This window comes from Ictalurus furcatus, chromosome 27 (genome assembly GCF_023375685.1).
Source record: "Ictalurus furcatus strain D&B chromosome 27, Billie_1.0, whole genome shotgun sequence".
Lineage (NCBI taxonomy): Eukaryota > Metazoa > Chordata > Actinopteri > Siluriformes > Ictaluridae > Ictalurus > Ictalurus furcatus.
In genome coordinates, this window is record NC_071281.1 from 2,193,859 (window position 1) to 2,221,618 (window position 27,760).

Consider the following 27,760-nt stretch of genomic DNA (forward strand, 5'->3'; position numbering starts at 1 on the left):
TGTCAAACATCTTTTAGACAGGTGTAAATATTATGAAAATGCAAACGAGGTGTTATTTCCTCATTTATTAGAGAACAATGTAGGTAGAATATAGAATGTAGGAACCGGTAGGAAGAAATATCAAAAAAAAAAAAAAGATTCTTTGTTAACAGAGTTCAATTTGAAGAAGAAGAAAAAAAAAAACAGGTTTGAATGTCCACTTCCCTACCCTTAGTCCACTATATAGGGAACAGGATCGATTTCTAACACGCCCTTAATGTCAGTCACTATGAGGCCACGCCCCCAAGGGTAGGGCTGCGCACTGCAGCACACTGAGATTGTGCTGTGTGTGTGTGTGTGTGTGTGTGTGTGTATACGTGCGTGAGTGTATACGTGCGTGATGACTTCATCGCATCCTTTTTTCCTTTAAATTCATGTAACCAGCTGGCTGCTGGTCGCCTTAGGCAAGTCGGAAAAGCGAAACAGTGGTAAGTTTGCATACTTCCGGTTGTTTTTTTTTATTATTTTTATTTTTTTAATAACTTCGTACTGACTATTGGGGTGCACCGGATGTACCGAAGAAATTCCCCCAAATGATACGACATTCAGTTTTGAACCGGATGATTAATGCTGCCGAATATTTTGACTAAATCTGCCTTGTTTTCGTTCTAGAAAGATTTCCAGCCCCTGACAGTACAACACCCTATCGTTAAATAGTTCTAATACAAACCCGCGCGCAGGGATACATTATCCATACACATTAAACCTACACCGACTCGAGCAGAGTAACGGCGAAGTGCGGCCTAAAGTATGCGGTTGCGCTGGGGTTGGGGGACAAAAAAAAAGTCTCTTTCGCTCGCTCAAGCAGTAATTTGTAACAAATCTAACAATAACAATCTAACATTAAAGTCTTTAATGTTGACGCAGCACAGTTTACATGAAGAACACCTATACCACGGCGCTGTAGAATCCTCGACTCTGATTGGTCAGAAAGTGTCGCTCAAAGTCATAGCTCTAAAAGTAGATCCGGCTGCAGTGCAATATTAATACACTAGTATAATAATATTCTAATACACGAGCGTCTCTATAGATACAACGCATACAGTGCGGCGGACACAATGAATCTACGGCTAATCGACCATAAACCGATTCAAACGTGTTTGTTATTTGACAAGTCTTTGATATATATAGTGAAGCTGCCTTATGGAAGGAGTCTCCAGTGTGAGCGGTTTTGTACCAGTCGGTAATTAAGTACGTGTCCAGGATGGGAGGAGGTCATTCGTTCCAGGTTCTCAGCATGGCGACAAGGTTAATAATGTAAATCGAGAGGCTGGTGAGGGAACGGAGGTTTATCTGCTATAACGTTAAGCGATGACCGGTACGGACGTAAACGCTGTAAATAAGCTCCGTGGTTAGTTAGTTCCTTGAAAAATTGCCATGGTGAGGAGATCGCTGTGGAATGAGATGAAGGAAACACTTCAGGATGTGCTCTGGTTCACGTCAGGCCTCGTCACACCAGCCTGCTGTGGATTATTTTAATATAACGGATAGCCAGCGTATGTGTTATTCCTAACTGTCGTGGATCGCCACGAGTTTCTGTTCAGTGCGTTGAACGTCAAACCTACCCGTAACAGGTTGATTAAAACGTTTGACCGGGCGAGATCAGATTGAACACAGTTTTTACAAAGGTTCGTCGGAAGCCACGGACCCTTCATTATCCAAAACAGGTTCTCTTTGGAAACATTTCTTATAGGAAAACATTGTTGCAGGGTTTGTTTGTTTGTAGAACCTTTTAAGGGTTCCCCAAGAGTTTAACATTTTAAAAGACTGTATTCCTTCAGGACGCTGTATTGCACGTTATTTATCAGCTGTCAGAAATCTCTCTTTAACTCTTTAGTTTGGTAGATGTCTGGGATAAAAAAAAAAAAACATGCTAAGAAAGCAATTCATATTATTGCAAGCTTATCACTAATGGTGTATCAGAGAGAGAGAGTGTGTGTGTATGTATATATACACTGGAACTTGCTGATTCACTCGCTGAATCAGACACAGAGACGAATCGATTAAGGCTGAAGCGGTTTATGGTATATGGCAATCTGCTTACGAATTCAAGTTTTAAAAATTGTCCACAAAACACTTTAATTAAGTTTTTTTTTTTTTAATGCAGTGCCAAGGAACAAATAGCAGGGTGGCAGAAACATTCTATAAACAAATTAAAAACCATTCGTAATTATATAACATTTCTAAAAGACAATTTAACAATAAACAATTATGTGCCATTCATAATAAATCATAAATGTTATGAATTTTTAAGCGTTTATATATTTTTTTTCTAGTGTCAGAAAGGGTCGTAACAAGATAATAATCATGCTCGATTATATTGTGCAGTCTGCTTACACGTTATTTCACCTCATTAAAGCTGCAAACGATAAACATTTAAGTAAAGTGTGTTCTAATAAGTTGCTTAATCATTTCAGAACTACGTTGTCCCGGATTTCCGCTCCAATTCCACCTTCAAACGTTCCGCAATAGACGAGTGAATGATTAACACCAAGGGGAAAATTCCGGTTGTCCAAGATGGTCGCCCTGCATAGCAACACAGGGTTGAGCTGTGAGGATTTGTTTAATCATTACAGACAAGCGGTGTCTTAAAACACACCAGCAAGTCTGTGTGAAAATCTGTAGAACTGAATGTAGTTTGAGGGAGATATTTAAAAAATAATAAAATAAAAATAATAATAATAATAATAATAATAATAAATAATAATAATCATTTGTGTGAGGGACTTCCATTACCTGTTAGCAACATTAGCATCCTAGGTCCAGTGCTGGAAAAAAAAAAACAGGCAAAGCTCAGATTTCAAACCCATTGTGACTGGAGTAAGGGGAAACGTTTGTGTGATAAGTCTGTGTGATAATCACTGAAGACTTGAATGTGGTTTGAAAGCGAAATTTGGCAAGAGGTGGGGGAAAAAAAATATTTGTGTGAGGGGCTTCCATTACTTGTTAGCAACACTAGCATACTAGTGGGGTAATTCCTATGCTCCTAGGGTTCTGTGTTCCTCAGATTTATACAGCACATAATGAACACATGACACGGACTCCCGTTAAGTGCCGGAACACTTGAAATGGAGATGATGCAGAAATATCGTACACTTCTGTGATTACTATTTACAATAAACAATGCAAAATTGTAAACAAAAAAAAAATCACTTGACTCACCCTTGTATTATGATAAAATTATAACTGATAAATTGTGCCATCGTTTGTTAAAATTGGAAAGGTACAAGAGCGCCGTCACGTATGAGGTTCTCCTCTATGCCTCAGCACACACTGTCAATCATGTATATGATTCGGTTATATGATTCAGCTGGTTCATTTAAATGATTCTCCTTCCGTTTATGATGATAATTTGTGATTGTTGTTGTTTATTTGTTTTTGTTTTTTTAATCTGATGCTCTCTCGCTCTGTGAAGGATTAAACTTCTGTTTCTTCTAAGCCTGCCGCTGCAACGAGGAACTGCAGGTACACATCTGTATGTTCTTCCGAATATTACGTTTCCTCATAAACCAAACTTCGCAGGTATGAGTGTATGATTTGAAAGGCATTGGTTTCGCGCTATAGTAAGGAGTCTCCAGTGTCAGCGGTGGTGTAAGAAGAATAAAACGCTTCCGAGACGTGCTCTTATCGCAAAATAATCACCTTCGGGAACTGCTGCAATTTATTTCACGTTTTTAAGACTCCGCTACAGTGCGATGGAATCCTTGTGTCATATTTCAGGAATTCGGAAGTGGTGTAGCTTCCCACATCGGCAATATTGATTACTTTATGTTTTCTAGTAATACCGATATGTCATCACAGCCGTACAGATTTCAAACCGAGAGAGTAGCTTTAATGCTCATTCATGCGTTATGATGAAGACACGGTGAAACTTCAATATTTCATTTTTACCATCATGGAGTACAGTATGATTTTTTTTTTTTTTACTATGATTTGTGCATGAACATTAAAAAAAAAATTTAATGAGAATGTAGGCTTTCTAATCAATCTTTAAAGGAGCAGATTGTCATTTTTTTAGCGCCCTCTGCTGCCTGTGAAGGGAATTGCTATTGCTTTCGTTTCTCCCCAAACACTTTTGACACTTCACAAACATCTTTTGAAATGATATTGGAAATCGCTGAATTTTTCATTATTATTTCAATAGGTTTGGAAGTCGTGACACTCTCCTGGGTTGAGGCGGTAAATCTGCCTTGCCCCGCCTCAATCCTTTTGCCTTACCTCATAGTCAACGTCCCTGACTCGCCGTGTCACCCTGAAGGGCTCTTGCCACTCGGCGAGTCGTTTGGAACTCTATGTGGGTAATATCATTGGTCTGAATGTCCTGCGTCACTCGTTATAATGTATCTTTTTAATAACCGCAAAATACAGGCGAGGTAGTGCAATATTAGGCTGGATTCGTTGACCATAAATTACTCTTACTTGGTCGAAGTTGTGCCTCAGGGTCTCGAGGGGAATCTCCACCAATGGTGGAGATGCGGAGCTCTCGCCAAACCACCTCTCCGTACCCGCTAGATGTGGAACTGACATCGACGGCACCGGCACGACCTCCCGAGCACACCCAACACCGTGCTTCGCTACTACTGCAGGACCCATCCACAAACATTTTTCTCACTAATGCCCGAAACCCTGGCCAATTTGAGAGCATCCCCATGCACACTCAACAATTATGCATTTCCCGGTATCTAACCTGAACCACATGTTGGTGGATCGAGGTCTGGTTACAGCCGGAATCCACTGATGCATGGATTCCCTTGAATACTCACGGGTATATAGTACATCCCAGCTCGATCAGGTCGATCCATGGTCGGGTCCGGGATCCGGACCAACGGATCCCCCCTCTTTATCCTGGCCCTCTTTATCCAGACAAATTCCGCCCAGGTGTATGATCCTTACCACTTACAATCTCCAGCCCCACTCTCCAATCACAAACCGGTGCTCGACCACGCCCCCGCTTCCACAGAAGTTAAAAAAGGACAAACTGCACCTTTAAAAGAGCATGCAAACATTAAAAAAATATTGTAGTAAGGGGTGGGGGTGGGGGGAGGGGGGGAGCTAAAAGAATCAACTTAATCCAGTGCAGTTAACATCATGCTGTGAGGCTGTCGTCTGCTATGGGTAGTAGTATTATGGGTACTCATGTCATGTATCGTCGATATGTTGCTGGCTTCCTTGTCCTTTATCTGCATGTTCCACTTTCACCACTTCATGTGTATCCAACGCTGTGTGTAAAAGCTTTCTGTCGTATACTGGGGGGGGGCGGGGGGAGAATGTAGACGCTCTGCTTGCATGATTACAGCTGTGTATGTGCTGAATGCCGATAATAGCAGTCCACATACACACAAACTCTCTCTCTCTCTCTCTCTCGCTCTCTCTCTCTCTCTCTCTCTAAGAAGCCTTATGTCTCTCCATGTACCGCATGTCACTCACATATATACACACCCATTGCAGGTCTGAGTAACACAAACTCATCCGGAAATAACACTACTGAACCCCGACCCCCACCCCCCGACCGTACAGACCTTTTATACGTAACGTCAGAAACCGAAGCACAAGAGCAAATATGAAACGCATCGACATGAATTCGTATGAAAAGCGCATGTTTAGCCATGGTATGACACGGTATTACTATAAGGACATTGGCATAACCAGTTTCTAAAAATAAAATAAAAGTATTATCATGGGAAGTTCCAGTTTCTCATGCAGGAGCTCAGGCTGTGCAACGAGTGGTTTCACTGGAGCTCCAAAGCAAACTGTTGGCGAGTTCACAGCTCGACTACGACTGTCCCTTCAAATAGACCGTTCGCTTATAACCTTACCGTCAGATTAGAGAATCATTGGCACCCTTTACATTCGCTCACCGTTCCAGTTTAAAAAGTGTTCCTCTGCCCATGCGTGCAGTTATCCAATCGGCCAATCGCATAGCAGCAGCGCAGTGCGTTCAGTCATGCACGTTCTGGTCGAGAGCGTCCGTTCACGTTCATGTCAAGATCTTGGTGACTTTTGTGCTAGACGATCTGACGATCTGGGGTCGGTGCGAAAAACAAAAAACATTAAGCGAGCAGCACTTCTGAAGTCAGAGAAGAATGTCCAGATTGGTTCGCGCTGACCGTAAGCCGAATAACCACTCTTTACAACCACTCGTCACAACCGCGGCGGGCAGGAAAGCATCTCGGAACGCACAACACGACGCCGTAGCATTCAGCTCCAACCGCAAGAGACCACATCACATCAACTTCAGAGATTACAGTGGATTCGGACTCACCTTCAACCGTGCCATGTGATTGGCTGCTTGGATAATTGAATTAACGAGCAGGTTCATCGCATGCAAGAGTCGTTGGAAGTACAATTTGAATTCGTGCGTCGTCAAATGGTAGGCATGGAAAAAGAGCCCTCGTACCGAATGAAATAATAGAATTACATTCGATCCATCTACAAGTGTATCTGAAGTTATTGACGTTACCGTATGAAGATCAGTGCTGTTATTCTTTCCTCAGCAATAACCCTGTTAATTATAGGGTGCTAATAATTTTGCAGCAAGTGTTTTGTTTTGTTTTTTTCAGTAAAGTGCATTACTAAAGATCCCAATATGTGTAAGCTCAAAAATGATGTGCATGTTATTGATTTTATATCGCCATAGTTTTCTTTCTTTTTTGTTGTGTTTTTTATGTTTGACCGGTGCCAATAATTTTGGAAATGTCTGGGGACAAACAAAAAAAAATGTTTTTTTTTTCTTTGTCTTTACTGAGTAAAGTTGTGTTGTTGGTGTCAACAGGCCTTTAGACAATGACAGCCTTTCAGACATACAGTAGTCATTTACTGTCACACTCTCATTTACACATGTCTTCTGCCCCCCCCCCCCCCCCCCCCCACTCCTTTGTAGCATGTACGTGTTTGGTGGGATGTCGGCGAGAATTCATTACGATCGCCTGCGGGCAGAGGGCGCGGGCACCAACGAGCGAGCGCTGCCCTTCCTCAACCAGGACTATGAGGCACTGAAGCAGGAGTGTTTGGAAAGCGGCAGTCTCTTCGAGGACCCGTGTTTCCCGGCACGGCCGCCGTCGCTCGGATTCAAGGAACTAGCGCCTCACTCGTCCAAAACGCGTGGAGTCGAGTGGAAGCGGCCCAACGTGAGTCACGTTATCTACACACTAGCTAGCTAGCTCACAAAAGTAACGCGAATCACCGTCACCAACGAGGATGCAGGAAAAGTGGGCGTCTTCAAGCCTGTAGATCAACTCAAAGACACGCCCCTTTCACTGTTTCCGAATAGTCGCGCCAACGAAGCAGATTAAAGGGAAGTGTTTATAGATGCCGTAACGCAAGTGCAGTTAAACATGGCAGCAAATGGATATGTAACAGATATGTCAAGTGTGTTTGTCCTCTATCAAGCCTAGGTGTGAATTTAATAGGAACTTTAAAAATAAAGACAGACTCCGTAGTTTCGTAACGAAGTCTCAGTATTTCTTAGTAACTTCGTCAAATCATGTACAGTCATGGGGGGAAAAAGAAAGTACACCCTTCTTCAAGTCTAGGTTTTTATTTATCAGGGCCTAAATAACAGTCGTGTGGCCATCACCTACTTCTATATACAAACGTATAACCTCAGGTGACGACAACAACAAAAAAAAACACAACAGATTTCATTATGTAGTCATTTTTTTTTCCCAAAAAGTAACCCAACATTCAAGAACCAGGTGGAAAAAGTAAGTATACCGTTCCTCCTTGCACAATTATTATGAGAGTAATTAGCAGCCAGGTGTTACTCATGAAATTCACGAGATTGGCTCATCATCAAGAAGTGTGATTACCTCTATAAAAGCAGAACCTTTGGCATTTCGGTGTCCCGGAGCACTCGAGCGTGTGTTTACGTCATGCCAAGAAGAAAGGACATCAGCCAAGCAGAGAAGCAACTGTTGCTTGCTTATCAATCTGGGGAGGGTTATAAGGCCATCGCCAAATAATTCTACAGTTTACAAATGGAGAGCCTTTAAGACTCGGGAGTGGGCATCCCAGAAAATTGAGTCCTTGTTCAGACTGTTTAATGCTCAGAGATATAAAGAAAAACCAAAGAGCTATATCATGTGACCTACTGGCCTATGTAGGTCAGAAAAAGACTGAACAAACCACAAAAGTTCTGGAAGAGGCTGCTGGAGGTCATCATACATGGTGCCGTGTTTTTTACGAAAACCAAACGCAGTGCATCACTCCAAACATTTCATACCATCTGTCAGGCGTGATGAGGAGAGGTGATGATTTGGGCTTGTTTTGCCGCCACAGGACCTGGGGAAACTCGAGACGACGATGAACAGGCCATCTGTCCAGCAGTTAAGCTAGGCTGAAATTGGGTCACGTAACAGGACAATAATCACAAGCGGACATCCAAAAAATCACGGCGTTGGAATGGCCAAGTCAACGTCCAGACCTCAGCCCCACTGAGATGCTGTGGTGGGATCTTAAGAGAGATGTGCACAAACGAATACCCTCAAACATCAACGAACCGAAGCAACTGCGAGAGACAGATTCCACAGCAAACGTTTACTCCAGGTTATAAGTTGCTAAAGGTGGTACTTGCTGCTGAATTTAATGTGTTCAGTATGTTCACTGGAACTGGTTTGGGCTCTGTGAAAGTTTCAGGAATGAAATGCTCTAGTTGGAGATGGTAAATATTTGCCTCAGCTACCAAATATTTGAGGAGCTGGATAGTTGAATAGTTAGATTCATAAAAACGAGTGCACTGAGCACTGAGGATTTGGTGGGGGGAGGGGGTGTTGGTGGGGGGTGGAGTCACTTGGCTTTAACCTGGTCGTGAAGAGCACACAGCATGCAAGAGGCCCCACTGTAGGGTTTTTCCTCTTGTGGTCAATGTGCTGACACACACAGCTCATGTGCCTCGCGTAGTCATGAGGATATGAAAAACTGTAGCATCAAACAGCAACAGATCTTCATGACGACGCGAGGCGTGCCTCGCCAATCGATCCGTTCATTCCGAGAAGGTCTAGTCTAAAGCACAACGTTTTTATCGATCATATATAAGGAGTGATCCAGAAATATCTTCCAAACCAAATACGGGATACGCAGACGCCGTAGAATTACAGCGCCCTCCTGTATAAATGTAAAAAAATATATATTTGAAGTATATTCCCATTGATATTTAACTTTTTAAATTTTTTTAGTACACCTGAGTGACAGGGAACAGGAAATTATTCAACCATGACTTCCTGTTTCACAAGGGTATAAATATGAGGTAACGCATACTGTATATGCTTGCAGCTTGTATGTAGTCATTTTGTTAATTAGAAGTTTGTTAAAGAGAAAGATTTCGTTAAATCTTTCGATTAAATCTGTTTGTTTGTTTATTTATTTATTTATTTATTTATTTATTTATTAATGTCAGTGAGTCATTTGGGAGTCGACTCATAGTAGTGAGCTGAGCCAAGTGATGTGAGTCACTGAAAAAAATTCCCCTTTCTGAATCTGTTATATATCCTTAAATGCCGATTGTTTGCCGTTATAACTGCCTCCGAACTCTTTTGTGTCTTCTGAAGAGCCTTTTTAGTTGTAATGCTTGGTCCCCTTTAGCCACGCCCCCACATTCCTCCTGTACATCTCTGTTCTAACGCCCCTCCGTCATGAAAAAAAAACCCAACAACAACCAAAAAAAACCATGTCAGAGAAAGTCACGTTGATTTACTAAAACTGATGAATTTTACGGTTGATTTTTGCTTTGTGTTACAGATTGATGTTAGGGTTTAGGACACGCCCACTTTTGTTTTCCAGACATTTTAACAATGCTTTGGTGTGCGTTGTAAACCTGTGCACTCGACTGTACTAAGTAAGTGACCTGGCTTTGTAGCATTGAGTGTAAACTGAACAAAGACTTGCTCCGAAGAGCAGTTGTGGTTGTGGTGGTGGTGGTAGTGGTGTTTCCATTGTCTTTCGAGCAGCGTACATGATGCACGCTTGTGACTCATAAAGGGGAAGTGAACGAGGAAAGATTATGAGCTGGTATGGAACGATGGCAAGTTCCTCTGCTCTTGAGTGGCAGGAGTTTCTGGTCCTAGTCACTCTCTCTCACACACACACACACACATGCACGCCATTCAAATACGGACAAGGATATGAAAATGAAGTGTGTGTGTGTATACTCTTACCCAACTTGCTTGGAGATACACATTATCTCTGCGTGTTTATTAGGCAGCGCTTCAGGCTGCACTTTAAAAGCTTTACTTTATGAATAAATGATGTGTTTTGTTCTGTTCGCTGGGGGTAATTCTTTTCAGTTCTGGTGTAATCCTGTCTCACTGTGGTGTCTATTATATACTTATGTACTTTTGATTCCATGATATACATTTATTCCACGGTTTCTATAGCGACAGGTCCTTCGTATGGTGGCCGCTTCAGAGATAACTGAAGTCTACTGTTAAATGAATTGGGGGAATAAAAGAGGGAAAACAGTTATTTAACAAAGAAAAACATAATCGTAATCGTCAATATAGGGAAGTTGTTGTTTTTTTTCTGTAAGAAATAGTTTATGTAACATTTTACAGGAAGGAGTCTCCAGTTCCAGCCAGCACTTTGTAACATTCAAAACACAGGACTTTGGCTGGGTTTTTTTCTGGTTTCTCGCTAACATGACGAGCCGTGTTTGTTTTGTTTTTTTGTTTGTTTGTTTGTTTTGTTTGTTGTGTTGTTTACGGACAAATTAAAACTTTTCATCGTCGGTAATGCACCGTGGTTTAAGAGTAAACAGTTCAGGACGTACTGTTAAACCGGTAGATAATCAGCATCACACTTATAAACAATATAAACAATTGGATACGATTTTAGTTTGTGTAACGTAGGCGTTTCGTTTGTATAAACAGTTTTTTTTGTTTTGTTTTGTTTTTCCCAACGTGGATGTGTCTCTCGTCAAAGCGGCTCGTCGGCTGGTTTCCTGATTAAATTAACTACGCATGTTTACGTCATCCAGACCGGCCGAGCTTGATTTGTAGTGCAGTTCTGCACACGGCATGCTGCTTATACCGCCATGTTCTCCATGCAAAAAATATCAATACCATGAGTTCTCCAACCTAGCTGCCTTCTTGACTGCTCTACCTTCTTGATTGGTTTTCCCGAATCGTTATCACTTCTCATATCATTACTGAAGAAAAGAATAGGACCGAAGTCCGGGAATCCTGCGCTAGAATAACACGCCGTAGCTGTTCGAGTTGACGCTAGTTTGTTAATATTAATATTATGACGTTTTACGGAAGGAGTCTCCAGTGTCAGCCGGTAAGTTTCTCTCAGCACCCCGAAGTGGATCGTATTAAAACAGCAGAACGTCCCGAAGCGTTTAATTCCTCTTATATCAACGAAATTCGCCAGCGCCTCCCAAAATTGTTTGTTTTTTTTTTCTCCCCTCAACTGCATACGTACATTTTACATCTAATTGTGGACAAAGTGCAGATTAAACTTTTAGTCTTGTTAGTGAACGAATATTTGCGACTTGTAAATATTTATAAAGCGCCCAAAGACGCTCGTATTCCACTAGTTGGACATTTTTATTTATTTATTTTGGGGGGGGGGGGACACCGATCGAACCCTTCCGCTGATTGTTGTTGCGTTTTGTTCCAATTTTGTTACAGGAGTTGACGGCTGATCCTCAGTTCATCGTTGGAGGAGCCACCCGGACCGATATCTGCCAAGGAGCTCTGGGTGAGTTTTTGAAGTGACCTGGAGCATGCTTTAGAGCGAACGTTACCCTCCTTCAGGCACGTGATTTGTTTGTTTGTTTTTTGCTCAGGAGGCATTACTAAAACCAGTTTTTTACTACAAGAGATACTGGCGTGCGTCGGCGGACGAGATAGCCTGCGATGAAGCGATTAGTAACTACACAGCAAGACGATAGTGCAGTTAAACTAATAGGCAGCTTCAAAAAATTGTATTTATTTTTTAACAACCAAAAGCCCTATTCGGACGGGATTAAATTTACATCAGGCCCTGGTGTAATTTCCTGCTTTACAGGCGCTCGTCTGCGACTTCATTTCCATTCAGATTGGCCATTTTCGATAATGAATCCGATCCTAATAAGGGCCCCACAGTCCCGCCCTCCTGATTCCTAGTGGCTCACGAGACCGAGGTTTCCAGTTACTAGTAGTTATGCTAATTACTGAAAGTGATTGCATACTGAGTGTATTAGTCTAGCTAGTAGGAACCGCGACCTTGAAGCTTGTGCGTTGTCCTTTGCTAGCTACAGAAGGGGTTATTCCAGTAAATCCCGTGTCAGTGATTCAGGTAGTCAGCGCTCATGTGGATCACATCGTATACAGTAACTCAGGGTTTGGCTGAATATTGCAGGTTAAAATCTGATGTGGGCGGTGTGCCAACGGTCACACATAACAGGAAAACCGCTGTGTATTGTGTGAGTTGTGTGTATTGTGTGGGTGCTTTTTAAAATGCTCCCAGAGTGGCTTTACTGTGGCCGGGAAAGCAGATGTACGAACAAAAGCTCAGGGATAGGATTTTGACTTGCAGGCTGCTGTAAAAAAAAAAAAGTGTAAATTCTTGAGTGTTCTGTGTGTGTGTGTGTGAGAGAGAGAGAGAGAGAGAGAGAGAGAGAGAGAGAGAGGGTATGAGTGTGTCTTTCCTGGGCGTGGGGTGTGCAAAGCTCGCTGCTTGAGCGATGAGTCACAGACGGAGTGGTTTAGCTGAAAAGAGCGCTTAGAGGTTTGGCTGCACGCCAATTATCTTAGATTCTGTGTGTGTATTTTTCAGAGAGCTCAGACAGTTTGGGTTTGCCGAGCAGGGCGGAGAATGACTTTGTTGCAGTGTAACACGATTTATAGTCACAGCACACGATAATAGACGACTGCTGGAACTCACGTGATATAATAACGTGTGTTTGTGCGAGTGTGTGTTCCATGACTGTGTGTTTCATGGGAGTGTTGCGAGAGCAGACAGGATGGCCGTGTGGAAAATGGGATTGGACTCTGCCAAGCATTGTTAACCCACGCATCTCTCTCTCTCTCTCTCTCTCTCTCTCTCTTCCTATCTCTCTCTGCCATTCTCTAGTTACTCTCTGCCTTTCTCTCCCCCTTTAAAATGGTCGCTGTTGCTCTTTCTTGACACATCAACACCCCCCTCCCCTCTATCTCGCTCTCTCTCTCTCTCTCTCTCTCTCTCGCTGTCCCTAATGGTACTCTGAGTTACTGCAGGCTGTGTATCAAGAGTTTTCTGTCTCAAATGGCATCACAGAAATGATACTAAATTGTGACACAAATAATCACGTATAGTAGCAGGGTTTAGTGATTGTAAATAAAACAAAAAAAAACAGAGAGACCAAGTTCAATTCTTTTTTCCACCTTTAATGTGGTGCACCAACCAACAGCGTTCAAGTGAAAAACAAATGGGGGCTGGGGGGGTGACTGACAACAGAACTTTCAATAATCTGGTTGCACAAGTGTGCACACCCCTTCATTAATACTTTGTTAAAGCACCTTTTCATTGTAATACAGCACTTCTGTGTTTTTGGGTAAGAGTCTACCCACTTAGCACGTCTTGATTTGGGAAAGAGAAGCAGCCCCGCAGCATTGTGCCGCCGCCACCATGCTTCGCTGTGGGTATGGTGCTCTTTGGGGCGATAAGCGGTCTCGTTTTTGCCACATGCTTTGTGCTTGGATGCTTTGGTTTTTTGGGGGTTTTTTCTGTGAGAAAGTGCTTCTATTTATCCTCCCTACCCCCACAGTACAGAAATGTGAAGAATCTGAGAGATTTTTGTCACAGGGAGTAACCAGTACTTGCCAGATATTCCCGTAGCCCCTTTAATGTTCCCGTAGGTCTCTTGGCAGCCTCCCTGGTAAGTTTTCATCTTGTCCTTTTGTCGATTTTGGAGAGACGTTCTGTTCTCTGTAATGTCACTGTTGTGCCCCATTTTTGCCTTTTTAAAAATATATATATATATATATATATTTATTTTTGTTACACTGTTTACTGCACATTCTCCATCCATCTGAGTTTCTGCAGTCGCCTCTGCCAGCAAGCAGTTTCTGACCGCACAGCTGATAATATTATTACGCCCTCCTCTACTCTCCATAAATCGGGAAATGGGCGATCATTTTCTGATCTTTTCAGATCAGAGATTCTCTAGAAACTTATCTCACTTGGGCACGATGCAAACGATTCAAACTGCACAAAAGATTTTCCAAGGACCTTTCCATAGAAGCAACCGCATAAGGTACAGACTGCACATTTAAAAGTAATCTGATTTGAACTCTTGCCTAGTGTAATCATACTTCTAGTGACCCCTTGTTTTTGATGTCCCGTTTTAAGGAAATAAATAAGGTCATTTTGAATTCGATGGCCGCAACACCTCTCAAAAAAGTTGGGATGGGGCAAGAAGAGGCTGGGAAAGTAAGTGTTAGTAAAAAGAAACAGCTGGAGGAATATTTTGCAACTAATTTGGTTCATTGGCAACAGGTCAGTAACGTGATTGGGTATAGAAAGTGTATCTTAAAGAGGCAGAGTCTCAGAAGTAAAGATAGGCAGAGGTTCACCAATCTGCGAAAAACTGTGTCTAATCAGACCATTACACATTTTGCCACATGGTTTGGCATGAAAGGGCTTCCGTTTAGCCACCCTACCCTACCCCATAGCCTGGACATGTGAAGAATACAAGAGATATCTGAGGAGTACTGATTTTCGCATCTCCTTTAATGTTCCCATAGGTCTCTTGGCAGCCTCCCTGGTAGGTTTTTGTCTCGTCCTTTTATAAATATTGGAGGGATGTCATGTTCTTGGTGATGTCACTGCGGTGCTCCATTTTCTCCACTTGTTGAAGACGGCCTTCACGGTGTTCCATGGTGCATCTGATGTTTTGGAAATTCCTTTACACCCCTCTCCTGATCGATTCCTTTCGACAGCGAGACCCTGTCCAGGCTTGGTAAGCTCTTTGTGAACCGTGGCTTCAGCAGCCAGATGAAACCAAGAAGATGTGAAGAACATCCTACAGAAACAGCTGGTCGTAATTTGGGGTTAATCAGAATAATAATTTCACTGATGACAGCTTTATGATAATGACTATATGATAATTAGCACAGCCACACCACCAGTTATAAAAGGGTGTGCACACTTACGCAGCCAGGTTAATGGAACTTTTTCATTTTTCCATAACGTTTCTGATCGTTTTTTCATTTAATTGTTATACGTTGTAATTCCACATTGAGGATGGGAAAAGTTCTGACATGATTTTATCTTAGTTTCATTTTTTCCCCATCACAAAAACTTGCCATTTTAACAGGTGTGTGTGTGTGTGTGTGTGTGTGTGGACCTTTTTATATCCGCTCTATACAGTTGCAATCAAAATGATTCAACCCCCATTGCAAATTAGGTTTATTGCAGCACGCAAACCCAAGAATATTACTGAACTGGAGGCCATTGCTCATGAAGAATGGGAGAAGATTCCTCAGGAACACTCTGCATCTCGTTTACAGCAGGTCATAACAGCGAAAGGACGCTCGACTAAGTATTAAAGATGATCGCCATGAAGGGGGTGAATAATTTTGAGACTGGAGAAGTCATTATAAGTTGCATTTTAAGTTGAATTTGGGGAAACCACTTGAAGCGTTCGTTGTGTTGATCTATTTCAATCCCTTTCGTTTGATTTGTTCATCGCAACCAGCTGTCATTTCGATTGCAACCGTGTATGACACAAAAAAAAAAAAGTGATGTTGCCAATAACAAGTGTGTACTAGAAGCATGATTACACTAGGCAGGAGTTTAAATCAGATCTCCAGATATTGCGATTGCTTCCCTCTAGGGATCGTCTGATCTTTTCAGCAGTTTAATTGTTTGTTTATTTTCAGTTAAATGGTCTAACGTCCCTAGAACCTCAGGAGTGCGTACGTCTCCATCCGAGACAGCATGATGCGAATCTTTTACGGTTAACGCGAGTAGACATGAAGACTCGGAAGACCCATGATCCCATTAAACGTGGACAGAGATGAGTGAATTTATTTATCAAGCACGTTGAAGCCAACTTACATTGACTAAAATGTTGTGCATTGAATACAACGGTACAGGAAATAAAATAGCATAATAATCATATTAATAATAATAATAATAATAATAATATTAATAATACTTCCCGCTGATTTAGTTTGCACTAAAGTTTGCGTCTGTTAAAGTTTGTGCTTGTGTGGGTTGGTGGATGGTTGCAGAGGCCTTGTTTATGTTGTGTTGCTGGCAGAAAGCTGATCATTACAGCTGTAAAGCCTTCCCATTTAGAGATTTAGTTTAGTCATTCATTTGCTCTGGATGTCTCTGTCCATTTGTGGTTTTGTGTCTCTTTCATTCTGCCAATTTCTTTCTCTATTTCCGTCTTTTACCCATGTTCCTCTGTACAATTCCCTAAAAAAACCCCAAACAAAACACAGACAAGCGCGTATTCTGTAGTGGATCCTCTATTGCAGCCAATCGTGTATATTTATGTCCGCTTTCTAGTTCTCAAGGCAGCTCACGGAGACAGGAAAGAGTTTTCACATACTTTCGTAGATGTTTTTGAGAACTGTTTATAAGAAGAAGAACAACGTCGACAACAAAAAACAATACTCGAGGGTGATTGGGCAGAAAAACATGTATTTTGACGCTGAATCAAAAGTGCTGACGTGACACAGCATTGTGGAAAAACAAAAACGTGTCATATTGGTTTGGTTTTTTTTGCCGTCATTATAAGTGTAACTGTTGTTATCATTCAGTCATTCTTATTTGTTTATCCAGGAGTCTAAAAGCAAAGAATTTTACGTAGCTGGAAGTTCACGAACTTTAGTTTATTCTCTACACTCGAGCTTGTCGCGTGTTCGTTCGGCGGACATCTTGTGAGCAAGAACCGCTAGCCGGTATTTGAGAAGGATACGGGAATAATCCGAAGAGGAAGAAGGAAAAAAAAAGAATGCTCCGTGGAATGCTTTTCCTTTTGAGATGTTTAGTTGCTGCCCTCTAGTGTACGGATGACTTCAGTGACTCTGAGCTCGTTTTAATTTATTTGGATATATATATATCCATCCATCCATCCATCCATCCATCTTCTACCGCTTTCTCCTTCTTCAGGGTCGCGGGGGAACCTGGAGCCTACCCCAGGGAACATCGGGCACAGGGCAGGGTACACCCTGGACAGGGTGCCAGTCCATCGCAGGGCACAATCACATACACACTCACACACCCATTCATACACAACGGGCACTTTAGACACGCCAATCAGCCTACCATGAATGTGTTTGGACTGGGGGAGGAAACCGGAGTACCCGGAGGAAACCCCCGCAGCACGGGGAGAACATGCAAACTCCGCACACACAGGGCCCCGGCGGGGATCGAACCCCGGACCCTGGAGGTGTGAGGCGTATTTCTCTGCTAAGATCACTTACCGTTGTATGGAATAGTTAGTTATTTGTTTGTTTTTTCCCCGCTGAAAGTGCATATAGGCAGAAATGTGACGAACCAGACAGATTCTGAAGGTCCTGGGCAGAAAAGTGTACAAAAGATGTCGCGGAGTGTCGGAATACGAGCTGTCCGTGCGGGGACGAATATTCTAACGAGCTCACTTGTTCGGCAAAAAGAAAGATAGACATACAACCGTCGGCAGTACGAACCTACTGAAGTACGGAATTATCATTTAAATTCCTTTGATCAGGTCACTAGTTTTGCTAGTTAAGACCATGCACAGTTCTGATCAAAATGTTACATCGGTGAGACTTTATGCAGGTTTTATAACGGATTCGGCTCGCATACTCGGCACTGAAACGCTGTGGGTCTTCGGAACCTTTGGACGGTCGACACTGAATGAGGTAACGAGGGCTTGGCGAGACGTTTAACACCCAGAACTAATAACTTTTGCTCTGCTGTTAGTTGAAGGAGGTTGTGAGGTGGAGGCATTTTTACCTCCCATGTTTCGTAGTAGTTTTCCACAACCACCTCGCTGTCTTTCTCAGGTGACTGCTGGCTGTTGGCCGCCATCGCGTCTCTCACTCTGAACGACAAGCTCTTGCACAGGGTGGTTCCTCACGGCCAGAGCTTCACGGACGATTACGCCGGCATTTTCCACTTTCAGGTACAGCTTCTAATAAGCTTTTAACTTTTTCCACAAGTCTTAATATTTCATTGAGTGGAGGACTAGGAAAGCAAGTTGCACCTTGGGTTCCACCCCCAACCCCCAAATAATTTGGGTCACAAAAACTAACTCGCACCTCAGCACCGGTCATATTTCAAACTTATTACAGGACATGTGAGTCACGATAGTTCCCAAGTTCCAGAATAGCAGAGATTTATTTGTTTTGTGGGAAAATTTTTGGCATGTGGTCAGGGTGGTACATAAGGGATGGTCACTGGGTGGTTGGTCATAACTAGTGTGGGTGTTTCCAGAAAAAGCCAGCAACGACAAAGTCTCCATCACACTGTATTATATTATGTTATTACTATTACAGGCTACATCCAATACCACATATTGGCATCATAAGTTATATAAAAGTAAGCCAAAAACAAAACAAAAAGGTTTTGGTCCCGTTTTGACATTCTGTTTATCATGTTAGTGGACATTTTGGGACGTTTTAAAGTCAGCCAAGCGGAAAATACCGCACAACAATCTGTATGGTGCCAAGAAATTATTCCAGCCGCATAACAGTAATGAATGACTGGATCATTTTTTTAAAAAAAACAAACAAACAGGCTATTTTAGTTTGCCGGTCACAAACACACCAGTCGAGGCTTCCCGCATGTTTTTCTGCGAACGTTGAATATTCGCACAAGAAATATTACAACTTAGCGGACAAAGTTGATGTATTGATAAATAGGATGCAGTACGGCAGGGGTTCTCGACCTTTATTTATTTATTTTTGTTATAAAGATCAACGTTTTTCAGTTCTAACTGAAAGGCCTGGGATTGTGCGTCGCACTGCAGCGTAGCAGAGTCAGGAGGTGACGTTAAGGGTTTTCTTCTCGCTCGTGACTCCGAGTGTTGTTTTGCTCGTGCAGTTCTGGCAGTTCGGCGACTGGGTGGACGTCGTCATCGACGACCGTCTGCCCGTGAAAGACGGGGAGCTCGTTTTCGTGCACTCGGCAGAAGGGTCCGAGTTCTGGAGCGCCCTGCTGGAGAAAGCCTACGCTAAGTAATGATCTTTTATAAGTGAACGCGTTTAACGTATTCGTGTAGGCCAGGCCGTTTTTGGGGGTTTTTTTAATATGAGTTTTGCGTTCCAGGCTGAACGGCTCGTACGAGGCTCTGTCCGGAGGCTCCACCACCGAGGGCTTCGAGGATTTCACAGGCGGAGTGTCCGAGATGTACGAGCTGAAGTCGGCACCCAGGGATCTGCCCCGCATTATCACGAAGGCCCTGGAACGGGGATCGCTGCTCGGCTGTTCTATAGATGTGAGTGTACACAGCGCCACCACGTGGCCTGGAGGAGCAACGTGCACTGAGGTTATACACGTAGCCATCAGGTTTTTGGCTGGAATATCCTGCCAGTGGAATTCCTAATGATCCCCCAAGTTTTAGCGGCTTGGAAGGAAGCCCAAATGTTTTTTTGTTGGATTCGTTCCCTGCCAAACATGTCCGTGTTAGTTTTTTGCCGCCAAAAGTTCTGTTTTGGTTTGATTTTGAGGTTCTTCTTCTTCTTCTCATTATTATTATTATTATTATTATTATTATTATTAATAGTAGTAGTAGTAGTAGTAGTAGTAGTAGTAGTCCAACACTTCCACATAGCTTGTTTCTTTTCCATGGTGTGATGTATGATGAAGAGGTTTGATTTGTATGTATAACTATTCATTTATACCCCAGGGACACGTTATATGGCGGCAATAATAGAGTTCACGTGGAGAAATTTGAGCCATTACTAAATAGATTAAGCATGATGTGTATTTTTTTAATTCACTTTAAATATCCCTTAGAAGTTTGACTCGTTTCATCACGTATAATATTACTTCTTATGTAATGTAATATGCTTTTCTTTTATGGAAAGTAATCAGCTTTTCAGGGTTTGTTTGTTTGTTTGTGCGTTTTTGTTTTTCGATGAATAAGTGCCTGTGCGTATTTTAAACTTTGCAGATCACCAGTGCCTTTGACATGGAAGCGGTGACCTTCAAGAAGCTGGTGAAAGGTCACGCCTACTCGGTGACGGGACTCAGAGAGGTGGGTCAGGAGCACAGCGTTCGCGTTTGTCTAGGTCTCAAGCTGTGTAATCGGCACGGCTGCTTTCGAACAAGGAACCGCGAAACGTGGGCACTTTAATAGCGACATGAAAGAGGAATTGCAGAACATTTCGACTGATGGTGACATTTCTGAAAAATAGACACGAGTCAGAATGATTACTGATAAAATGGCAGGTGGGAAAAGATCAAGGAAGTAATAAAGTACGATGTGAAATAATAATTAAAAAGGATTCAAAGGAAAATAAAAAGATTTGATACGTTTTCGACCGCCATGATAAAGACCCTTAAAGTACACCTATTATGGTTTTGAAACGTGCCTAGTTTTCTTTTAAAGGTCCCATACAGTAGATTTAGATGCATCCGAGGTCAAAAAACACTTTAACATGCTCATAATTTGAATTGCAGCATTAGCTTTTCCCCCAGTGTCACGAACGACTCGTTAAATGATCCGTTCTAAACTCCTCCTTTCAGAGAGCATACTCTGCTCTGATTGGTCTACCGCGGTCAGTGAGCAGCCATTGAAGACCAGAGGCGGGGCTTTTTGTTGCAAACCTACGTAGGTTATTACAGGAAGTGAGTCTGGAATCACTAACGACTCGTTTCAGCTGTTCAGAATCAGTTCCTTTTTTTGGGAGTCGGTAACTCAGTTTATCGTGCGCTTTGAGTTTTTAAACTTTGCAGACGTTTTTAACATTCGTAAACAGCTCCATAACACAATACATGAAAGGTAATATTTGAAAAACCATAATAGGTGCACTTTAAAAGAGACAGACACTTCATAATTATTCTTTGAAATGTGTGTGTGTGTGTGTGTGTGTGTGTGTGTGTGTGTGTGTGTGTGTGTAGGTGGATTTCCGCGGTAACAGAGAAAAGCTGATCCGTGTCCGGAACCCATGGGGGCAGGTGGAGTGGACAGGGGCATGGAGTGACAAGTGAGTCGGCCAATCAGAACGAAGTTGCTTGTTCGGCAGACGTCTCCTTAGTCGAAATCATCTCTAAAATACAAAATATATCAGATTTAGAGAACAGGACAGTCACTAACATCAGATTTTAGTGTCTGATTTACAAGTGCAACACAATATGTGTGTGTTTTGGGGAGTTTTTTTGAGCTGATTTAATTCAACTAAAGCGCTGATGGTAGTGGTCTCGGATGTGCAGACATCCCGGTTCTGGAAAGGAAAACGATATGTCGTTTAATATGAACGCTTTTGGTTCGGTTCTGAAATGTGTGCTGACGCCACCGCGCTTCTTCCTCAGTTCATCCGAATGGAACCAGGTTGATCCGTCCGAAAGAGAGGAGTTGAACTGCCAAAAAGAGGACGGAGAGTTCTGGTGAGTTCTGGGGTTCTGTTTACCTGTACGTGTACAAAGCAGAATCCATTCCGAAACCACTGGAACAGTTTAAATGTTAACAGCGGAACTCCTAGTACTGTCCAGATGTAGAAGCGTGTTTGCTATGATACCTCAGAAGAGCGTTCTTTCTGAACTCGGACTACGTGGTCTAATCCGTCTTGTTTCTCTCTGTCAGGATGTCGTTTCAGGAGTTTAAGCGTCAGTTCTCGCGCTTGGAGATCTGTAACCTGACGGCGGACGCGCTAAGTGACGACAGTCTGAGCTTCTGGAACACCATCAAGTTCGACGGCACCTGGAGGAGAGGGAGCACGGCGGGAGGCTGCAGGAATCATCCCAGTACGCAGCACACAGTATAACATCTACTAATGGAACTCCTCTGTTCCTGCGCTATTGGTCATCATTTCTTCCTCTCTGTCCTCCAGACACATTCTGGATAAACCCGCAGTACAAGATCACGCTGCTGGAAGAGGACGATGACCCCGACGATCCCGAGGTGGCCTGCAGCTTCCTGGTGGCACTGATGCAGAAGGACCGGCGGCGCTACCGTAAACAGGGCCAGGACATGCACACCATCGGCTTCGCCATCTACGAGGTCGGGCGGCACACAAAATCGCTTCGTATATTCATTCGTATTTTGTCCGGATGATGAAACCGTACTAACGCAATGTGTCTGCGTCTTGTCTTTCCCTTTTTGCAGGTCCCAGAAGAGGTAAACGACTTGGCTGTATTGGATTCCGGTTACGTTTTGGTCGGGACACGTGCTACAACAAAACTGGCGAACTCGATGCGTATTGGTTTCGTTCCGTTAGCTAGCTAGATGATCTAATGAATGTGCGTCAGATCTTCAGGTCTGTAACGTGAAAGCGTTTTCAAGTGGTGTTTCCGTCTAAACGGAGACGCTATTGAGCAATTGTTAGTAGAAAAAATGGATAGTAGTGTTGACGTTTGTTTATTAAGGTGCCAAGATTTACGTTTATTTATTTATTTATTTATTTAAAAATAATTTTGAGTCCTTGCTGCGCCGACAATAAAACAACGTTTTCGGAAAATCGTCTCGCTGTGAGCCAATAGGGAAAAAAAAGTGGGCGGGGACTGTGATCGATATGAACACTGAGGTGCTGCTCGTTATTAAGTAGCGGTGAACGATAACAAATCGCTGGTTCGTCTGTGTGGTTGTTGTGGCACCTGTGTATTTAATTGAAGTTAGCTATCTAAAGTAAAACTGCACTCGATACGAACTAATGTTTTTTTTTAACGTTTTGTTTTGTTGTTTCTCAGTCCCGCGGTTGCCAGAGCGTTCACCTGAAGAAGGAGTTTTTCCTCCGCAACTCGTCCTGCGCTCGTTCCGAGACCTTCATCAACCTGCGCGAGGTGAGCACGCGACTCCGGCTGCCTCCAGGCGAGTACCTCATCGTGCCCTCGACGTTCGAACCCGGGAAAGAAGCCGACTTCGTCCTCCGTGTGTTTACCGAGAAACAGTCCGAGACTGAGTGAGCGCCGTTTATTTTTGGACTTATTTAACATAGTTTTACATTGTTGTTGTTGTTGTTGTTGTTGTTGTTTTATCTTTTTCCCCAGAAACTTTTATTTAAGTATTAATCAAAAACGAATGCAGTTTTGCTCAATGAGATTTCTCTCACTAATATGCGTACAGTAGGAAAAGAAGAACAACCGTTTGAGCTCTGCAGCTCTCAATGATTTTTGTTTTTTTTTAATAAATGTGACGCTCGTGTTTGTCTGTTTTAGAGAGATGGACGACGAGGTGTCGTTCACGCTGGACGAAGAGGTAAAGGAGCCAACGCCTGTGCTGTAATAGACACACACACAAAAAAAAAAACCACAACTAGCTTTTTAAGCAAAGGCAACTAGGGGCCTACTAACGTTCGGGTGTGTTTTACGTGTTTAGGAGGACATCACCGAGGAAGATATCGACTCCTCATTCCGAAACATGTTTGCTCAGCTTTCTGGTGAGGTAAGAGTGTGCGCCATTTCACGCGGCCACATCCAAACCCTCTAATCGCTGTGGCTTTTCATTTTCCAGATGTACAAAAGGTACGCAGGTGTAATGTAACACATTCTCTCTCTCTCTCTCTGTCTATCTCTCTCTCTCTCTCTCTCTCTCTCTCTCTCTGTAGGATATGGAGATATCAGTCCATGAGCTGAGGACCATCCTGAACAAAGTAGTGTCCAAACGTAAGCTTGTATTAATGCTGTGTACAGACTTTTGTGTGTGTGTGTGTGTGTGTGTGTGTGTGTGTGTGTGTGTGTGTGTGAATGTAAGTGTTAACGTGGTTAACACACTTTTTTTTTTCTTCTCCCTTTCTCTTTCTTTTTCTCCTCCCAGACCGGGATCTGAAGACGGACGGGTTCAGTTTGGAGTCGTGCAGGTCCATGGTGGCCCTCATGGATGTATCCAACAATCACTTATTAATAAACTTGATTAGAGTACTGATTATTACTTATTGTGTGTGTGTGTGTGTATGTGTGTGTGTGTGTGTGTGTGTGTATGTATATATATATATATATATATATATATATATGTATGTGTGTGTGTGTGTGTGTGTGTGTGTGTGTGTGTGTATATATATATATATATATATATATATATATATATATATATATATATATATATATAAATCTATACACACACACACACACACACACATATAATACATTAGATTAAGTGTAACTCGCTGTTGCGTCACGTTTTTATTGTTTACATACTTGTAAAATGAAACGGATCTCTCATAACTACTCTCTGCAACCGTGGTGAACAGAAAAGCATCACCGAACGCGCAAAAGCAGAAGATCACATCGTCAACTGACGCTCGTGCCTGTATCGGCATGTCTGTTTTCGTGCACTGAAATTAAGACCTTGACTGAGGTGAATCTCAGAAAGACGGAAGCGCTCGTCTGGGAATCGTGGAGTTCCAGATCCTGTGGAATAAGATCAGGAAGTGGCTGGTGAGTGATGGACAGGAGGACGTACTATACTTGTAGAACAGGGGTGTTGGAGCTTTCTCCGCAGAAGACCGGCGTGGGTGTGGGTTTTCATTCCAGTCGAGCAGGAGTCACACCTGATTAATCAGTTGAGCTTGGCTTCCGGTAGACTCCGGGTGATTCGAGGATGCGATTCGGACACCCTCCCGGTTCTAGATCTTTCGTTCGGCTACGACTCGAAAGCGTGACACCGTGCTCTTCTTTACTTCCTGGTTTCTCTCCACCATCTCTGCAGGGAATTTTCCGGGAATTTGACCTGGACAAATCAGGAACCATGAGCTCGTATGAGATGCGATTGGCCGTGGAGAATGCTGGTAAGGCGTTTATTCCCAATCGTATTTGTTTTTAAGGCATATTATTACTTCTGAAAAGGTTGAAAAGGAACCACAGTGAAGATCATTGTAAGCGTCCATGCTGCGCACTCGCAGTTTCAGAATTCGACTAGTAAAAACGAGTTCCACTAATAGCAGCGTTTCCCTATTCACCCACTGATTCAATCTGTTTCTCCGTGTCCAGGTTTTAAGCTCAACAACAAGCTGAACCAGGTGCTCGTGGCGCGTTACGCCGACCAAGAGCTGATCGACTTCGACAACTTCATCTGTTGCCTGGTCAAACTCGAGGCCATGTTTAGTAAGTAGCTGCGCTTATCACTTATTATATTAGCGTGATGCGATTTTCGAAGATGTCTCTTCGAAAACGGGTTGCCAGTTTATTTGTAACGCCTACATATGGGTGAAATGTCTAAATACAGGTTGTATAGATGTCGCTCTGTTCGATTTCACTTCCTGTGGGGGAGAAAAATTACACGTTGTTCCTGTCCTCTGTCCATAAACTTCGAAAGCACTGACACTGGAGACTCCTTCCATAAATGTTTCATAAACATCTCCTTATAGAAAATGTGTAATTATATATAATGTTTATTTATATTTTTCATATTATATAGTGTACACAATGTGTATGTGTAAAGGAATGCACACATTATTGAAGGTTTTGTTCTGTAAATATTAATTATACCTACTATATCTCCGTCCAAACAGGAACCTTTATGCAGATGGACAAAGACGGCAGCGGGGTCGCCGAACTTTCCATCTCTGAGGTGGGTTGTGTTCGAGTAATGTAGCACTTTTATAGAGAATGTGCGACTCAGTGTCTTAAAGGGTCGATGAACTCAAAACGGCTGCTCTGGAGGAGACTGTGTTTACAGTCTCCTCCAAAAGTACTGGAACACTACTTCCAAGGCCGGTTGTATTGTTTTCGTTGTACATCGAAGACGTTTGGGTTTGAGATCAGAAGATGAGTACGAGACGACGGATCATAAATTTCAGCTTTCATTTCCTCATATTTACATCTAGATGTGTTCAACAGCTTAGAACGTGGCACCTTTGGTTTGAACCCACCCGTGTTTTTAAGCGATCAAAAATATTGGAACGTGACTGACTGGTGTTCCTTGCTGCCCAGGGGTGCACTGTTAAATCGATTGTTTAAAGAATGAATAGCGCTGAACGTCTACTCTTGGTTTGAGCTCTGGGTTTCACCTGTGAAGACTGCATTTGTTGTTCAAAAGGATAAACCAACATGAAGACCAGAGAGCTGTCTATGGGAGAGAAGCAAGCCATTCTGAAGCTGAGAAAGAGGGAGAATCAATCAGAGCCATTGCACAAACATTGGGCATAGCCAATACAACAATTTTGGAATGTCCTGAAAAAGAAGAAACTACTGGTGTACTGAACAACAAGACATGGAACAGGTCGGACAAGGAAAACAGCAGCAGAGAGAGCTGTGAAGAAAAACACGAAAAGAAGTGTCAGCACATGGCAGGAGTGAAGGTATCACAATCCACCATTCAAAGAAGTACAGAAATATAGAGGCAATACCACAAGATGCAAACCACTCATGAAAGGAATACAGAGATGAGCCACAAAAGTTCTGGAACCAAGATGACCCTCTACAGAAAGTGTGGAGAAAGAAAGGATCCGCTCATGATCCGAAACGCACGAGCTCATCTGTGAAACATGGTGGAGGTAGTGTCATGGCTTGGTCTTGCATGGCTGCTTCTGGAACATTCTCACTAATCTTTACTGATGATGGAACTCGTTTAACACGTCTAGATGTAAATATCAGATGAAATTCTGATCTGTCGTCTCGTACTCATCTTTTAATCTCAAACCCAGATGTCTTCAATGTATAGCAAAAACAGCCCTGCTGTTCCAATACTTTCAGAGGAGACTGTATGCCAATACAAATTTATTTATTTATTTATTTATTTAAAAACATAAATAAAATTGGAGATTAAAATTGGAATTAACTCTTGTCTGTCTCGGTCACAGTGGCTGTACCTGACCATGTGCGGCTGAGTCTCCTGACCCAAGCTGCGTCGAGAGATTTTTGGACGAGGATCACAACCGGAGCGTCGATTAACCCTCGGACGCAGAGAAAACATTCGGCCTTAACCACTTCAATGCTAACTAGTCCCACCTCAGACACCTTATTATGTTAACGACTATGCAACGTAACGAGCTTAACCACCTAAAACCACACGATTTGTGTTGCACTCCATACACACACACACACACACACACACACTGCTGCATGTATATCAAGAGCAAACAAATCTCGCACGTCACTAATCTTATTTCATAGCTTTTGATTGTAACCTACAATATACAGTATTTTCTCTTATTTGGAGATGTGTAATGTTTTATTTCGAAAAATGTAGACCACTACATAACCAGTGCGTATCCATGAAATAATCCAGTATATGATTGGGCGTGTGCCGGTGATCGGTTAGACGATACGTCGTAATGTTCAGCATGCATGATATTAATCTTTGGCACGTTTATCCAAACTAAGAAGAAAAAAAATTATTTATATATATATATATACACACACTGATTTAAGAACCATTTCAAGTTAAAGTGCTGCAGCTAAACACGGTCATCTTCTTAAAATCGTATTCAAACATAACATCGTGATGATATCGGAAACCAGGACTGGATATCCTTTGTTAATCACGACAACTATCACGATGTAAAACTTGATATCGGCACACGCCTGATAACGTTTCACTACGTGTTCGTGTGTAACCTGATATGCATAGCAAAAGCCAAACTGATCTGAGCTTTCTGCCATTTTAGCCTTAATGAAGAGTATTTTAATAGTTTTATTTCATTGTAGGTTTTCTCAAACAGTGCTG

At 42.6% G+C, this 27,760-nt stretch overlaps 1 protein-coding gene across 1 annotated transcript; it reads left to right on the plus strand.

Moving 5' to 3' along the window:
- Window positions 1-323: 323 nt before the first annotated feature.
- Window positions 324-27,682, plus strand: LOC128602566 (calpain-1 catalytic subunit-like). The gene is made up of 22 exons (XM_053616445.1): window positions 324-467; window positions 6,920-7,166; window positions 11,664-11,733; window positions 18,000-18,118; window positions 19,039-19,172; window positions 19,264-19,432; window positions 20,111-20,194; window positions 21,061-21,146; window positions 21,472-21,546; window positions 21,743-21,903; window positions 21,990-22,159; window positions 22,265-22,276; window positions 22,846-23,057; window positions 23,314-23,353; window positions 23,474-23,539; window positions 23,703-23,760; window positions 23,912-23,976; window positions 24,463-24,531; window positions 24,803-24,881; window positions 25,084-25,197; window positions 25,605-25,663; window positions 26,895-27,682. The coding sequence occupies exons 2-22, from the start codon at window positions 6,921-6,923 to the stop codon at window positions 26,919-26,921; spliced, it is 2,115 nt and encodes a 704-aa protein (XP_053472420.1). The 5' UTR covers window positions 324-467; window position 6,920; the 3' UTR covers window positions 26,922-27,682.
- The last annotated feature ends 78 nt before the right edge of the window (window positions 27,683-27,760 follow it).

Excerpts from the sequence above, each read along its gene's own strand:
- LOC128602566 (XM_053616445.1), top strand. The coding sequence starts at position 6,921 with ATGTACGTGTTTGGTGGGATGTCGGCGAGAATTCATTACGATCGCCTG. Across the intron at positions 11,734-17,999 it reads TATCTGCCAAGGAGCTCTGG|GTGACTGCTGGCTGTTGGCC; the intron begins GTGAGTTTTTGA and ends TGTCTTTCTCAG. Across the intron at positions 20,195-21,060 it reads CGGTGACGGGACTCAGAGAG|GTGGATTTCCGCGGTAACAG; the intron begins GTGGGTCAGGAG and ends GTGTGTGTGTAG.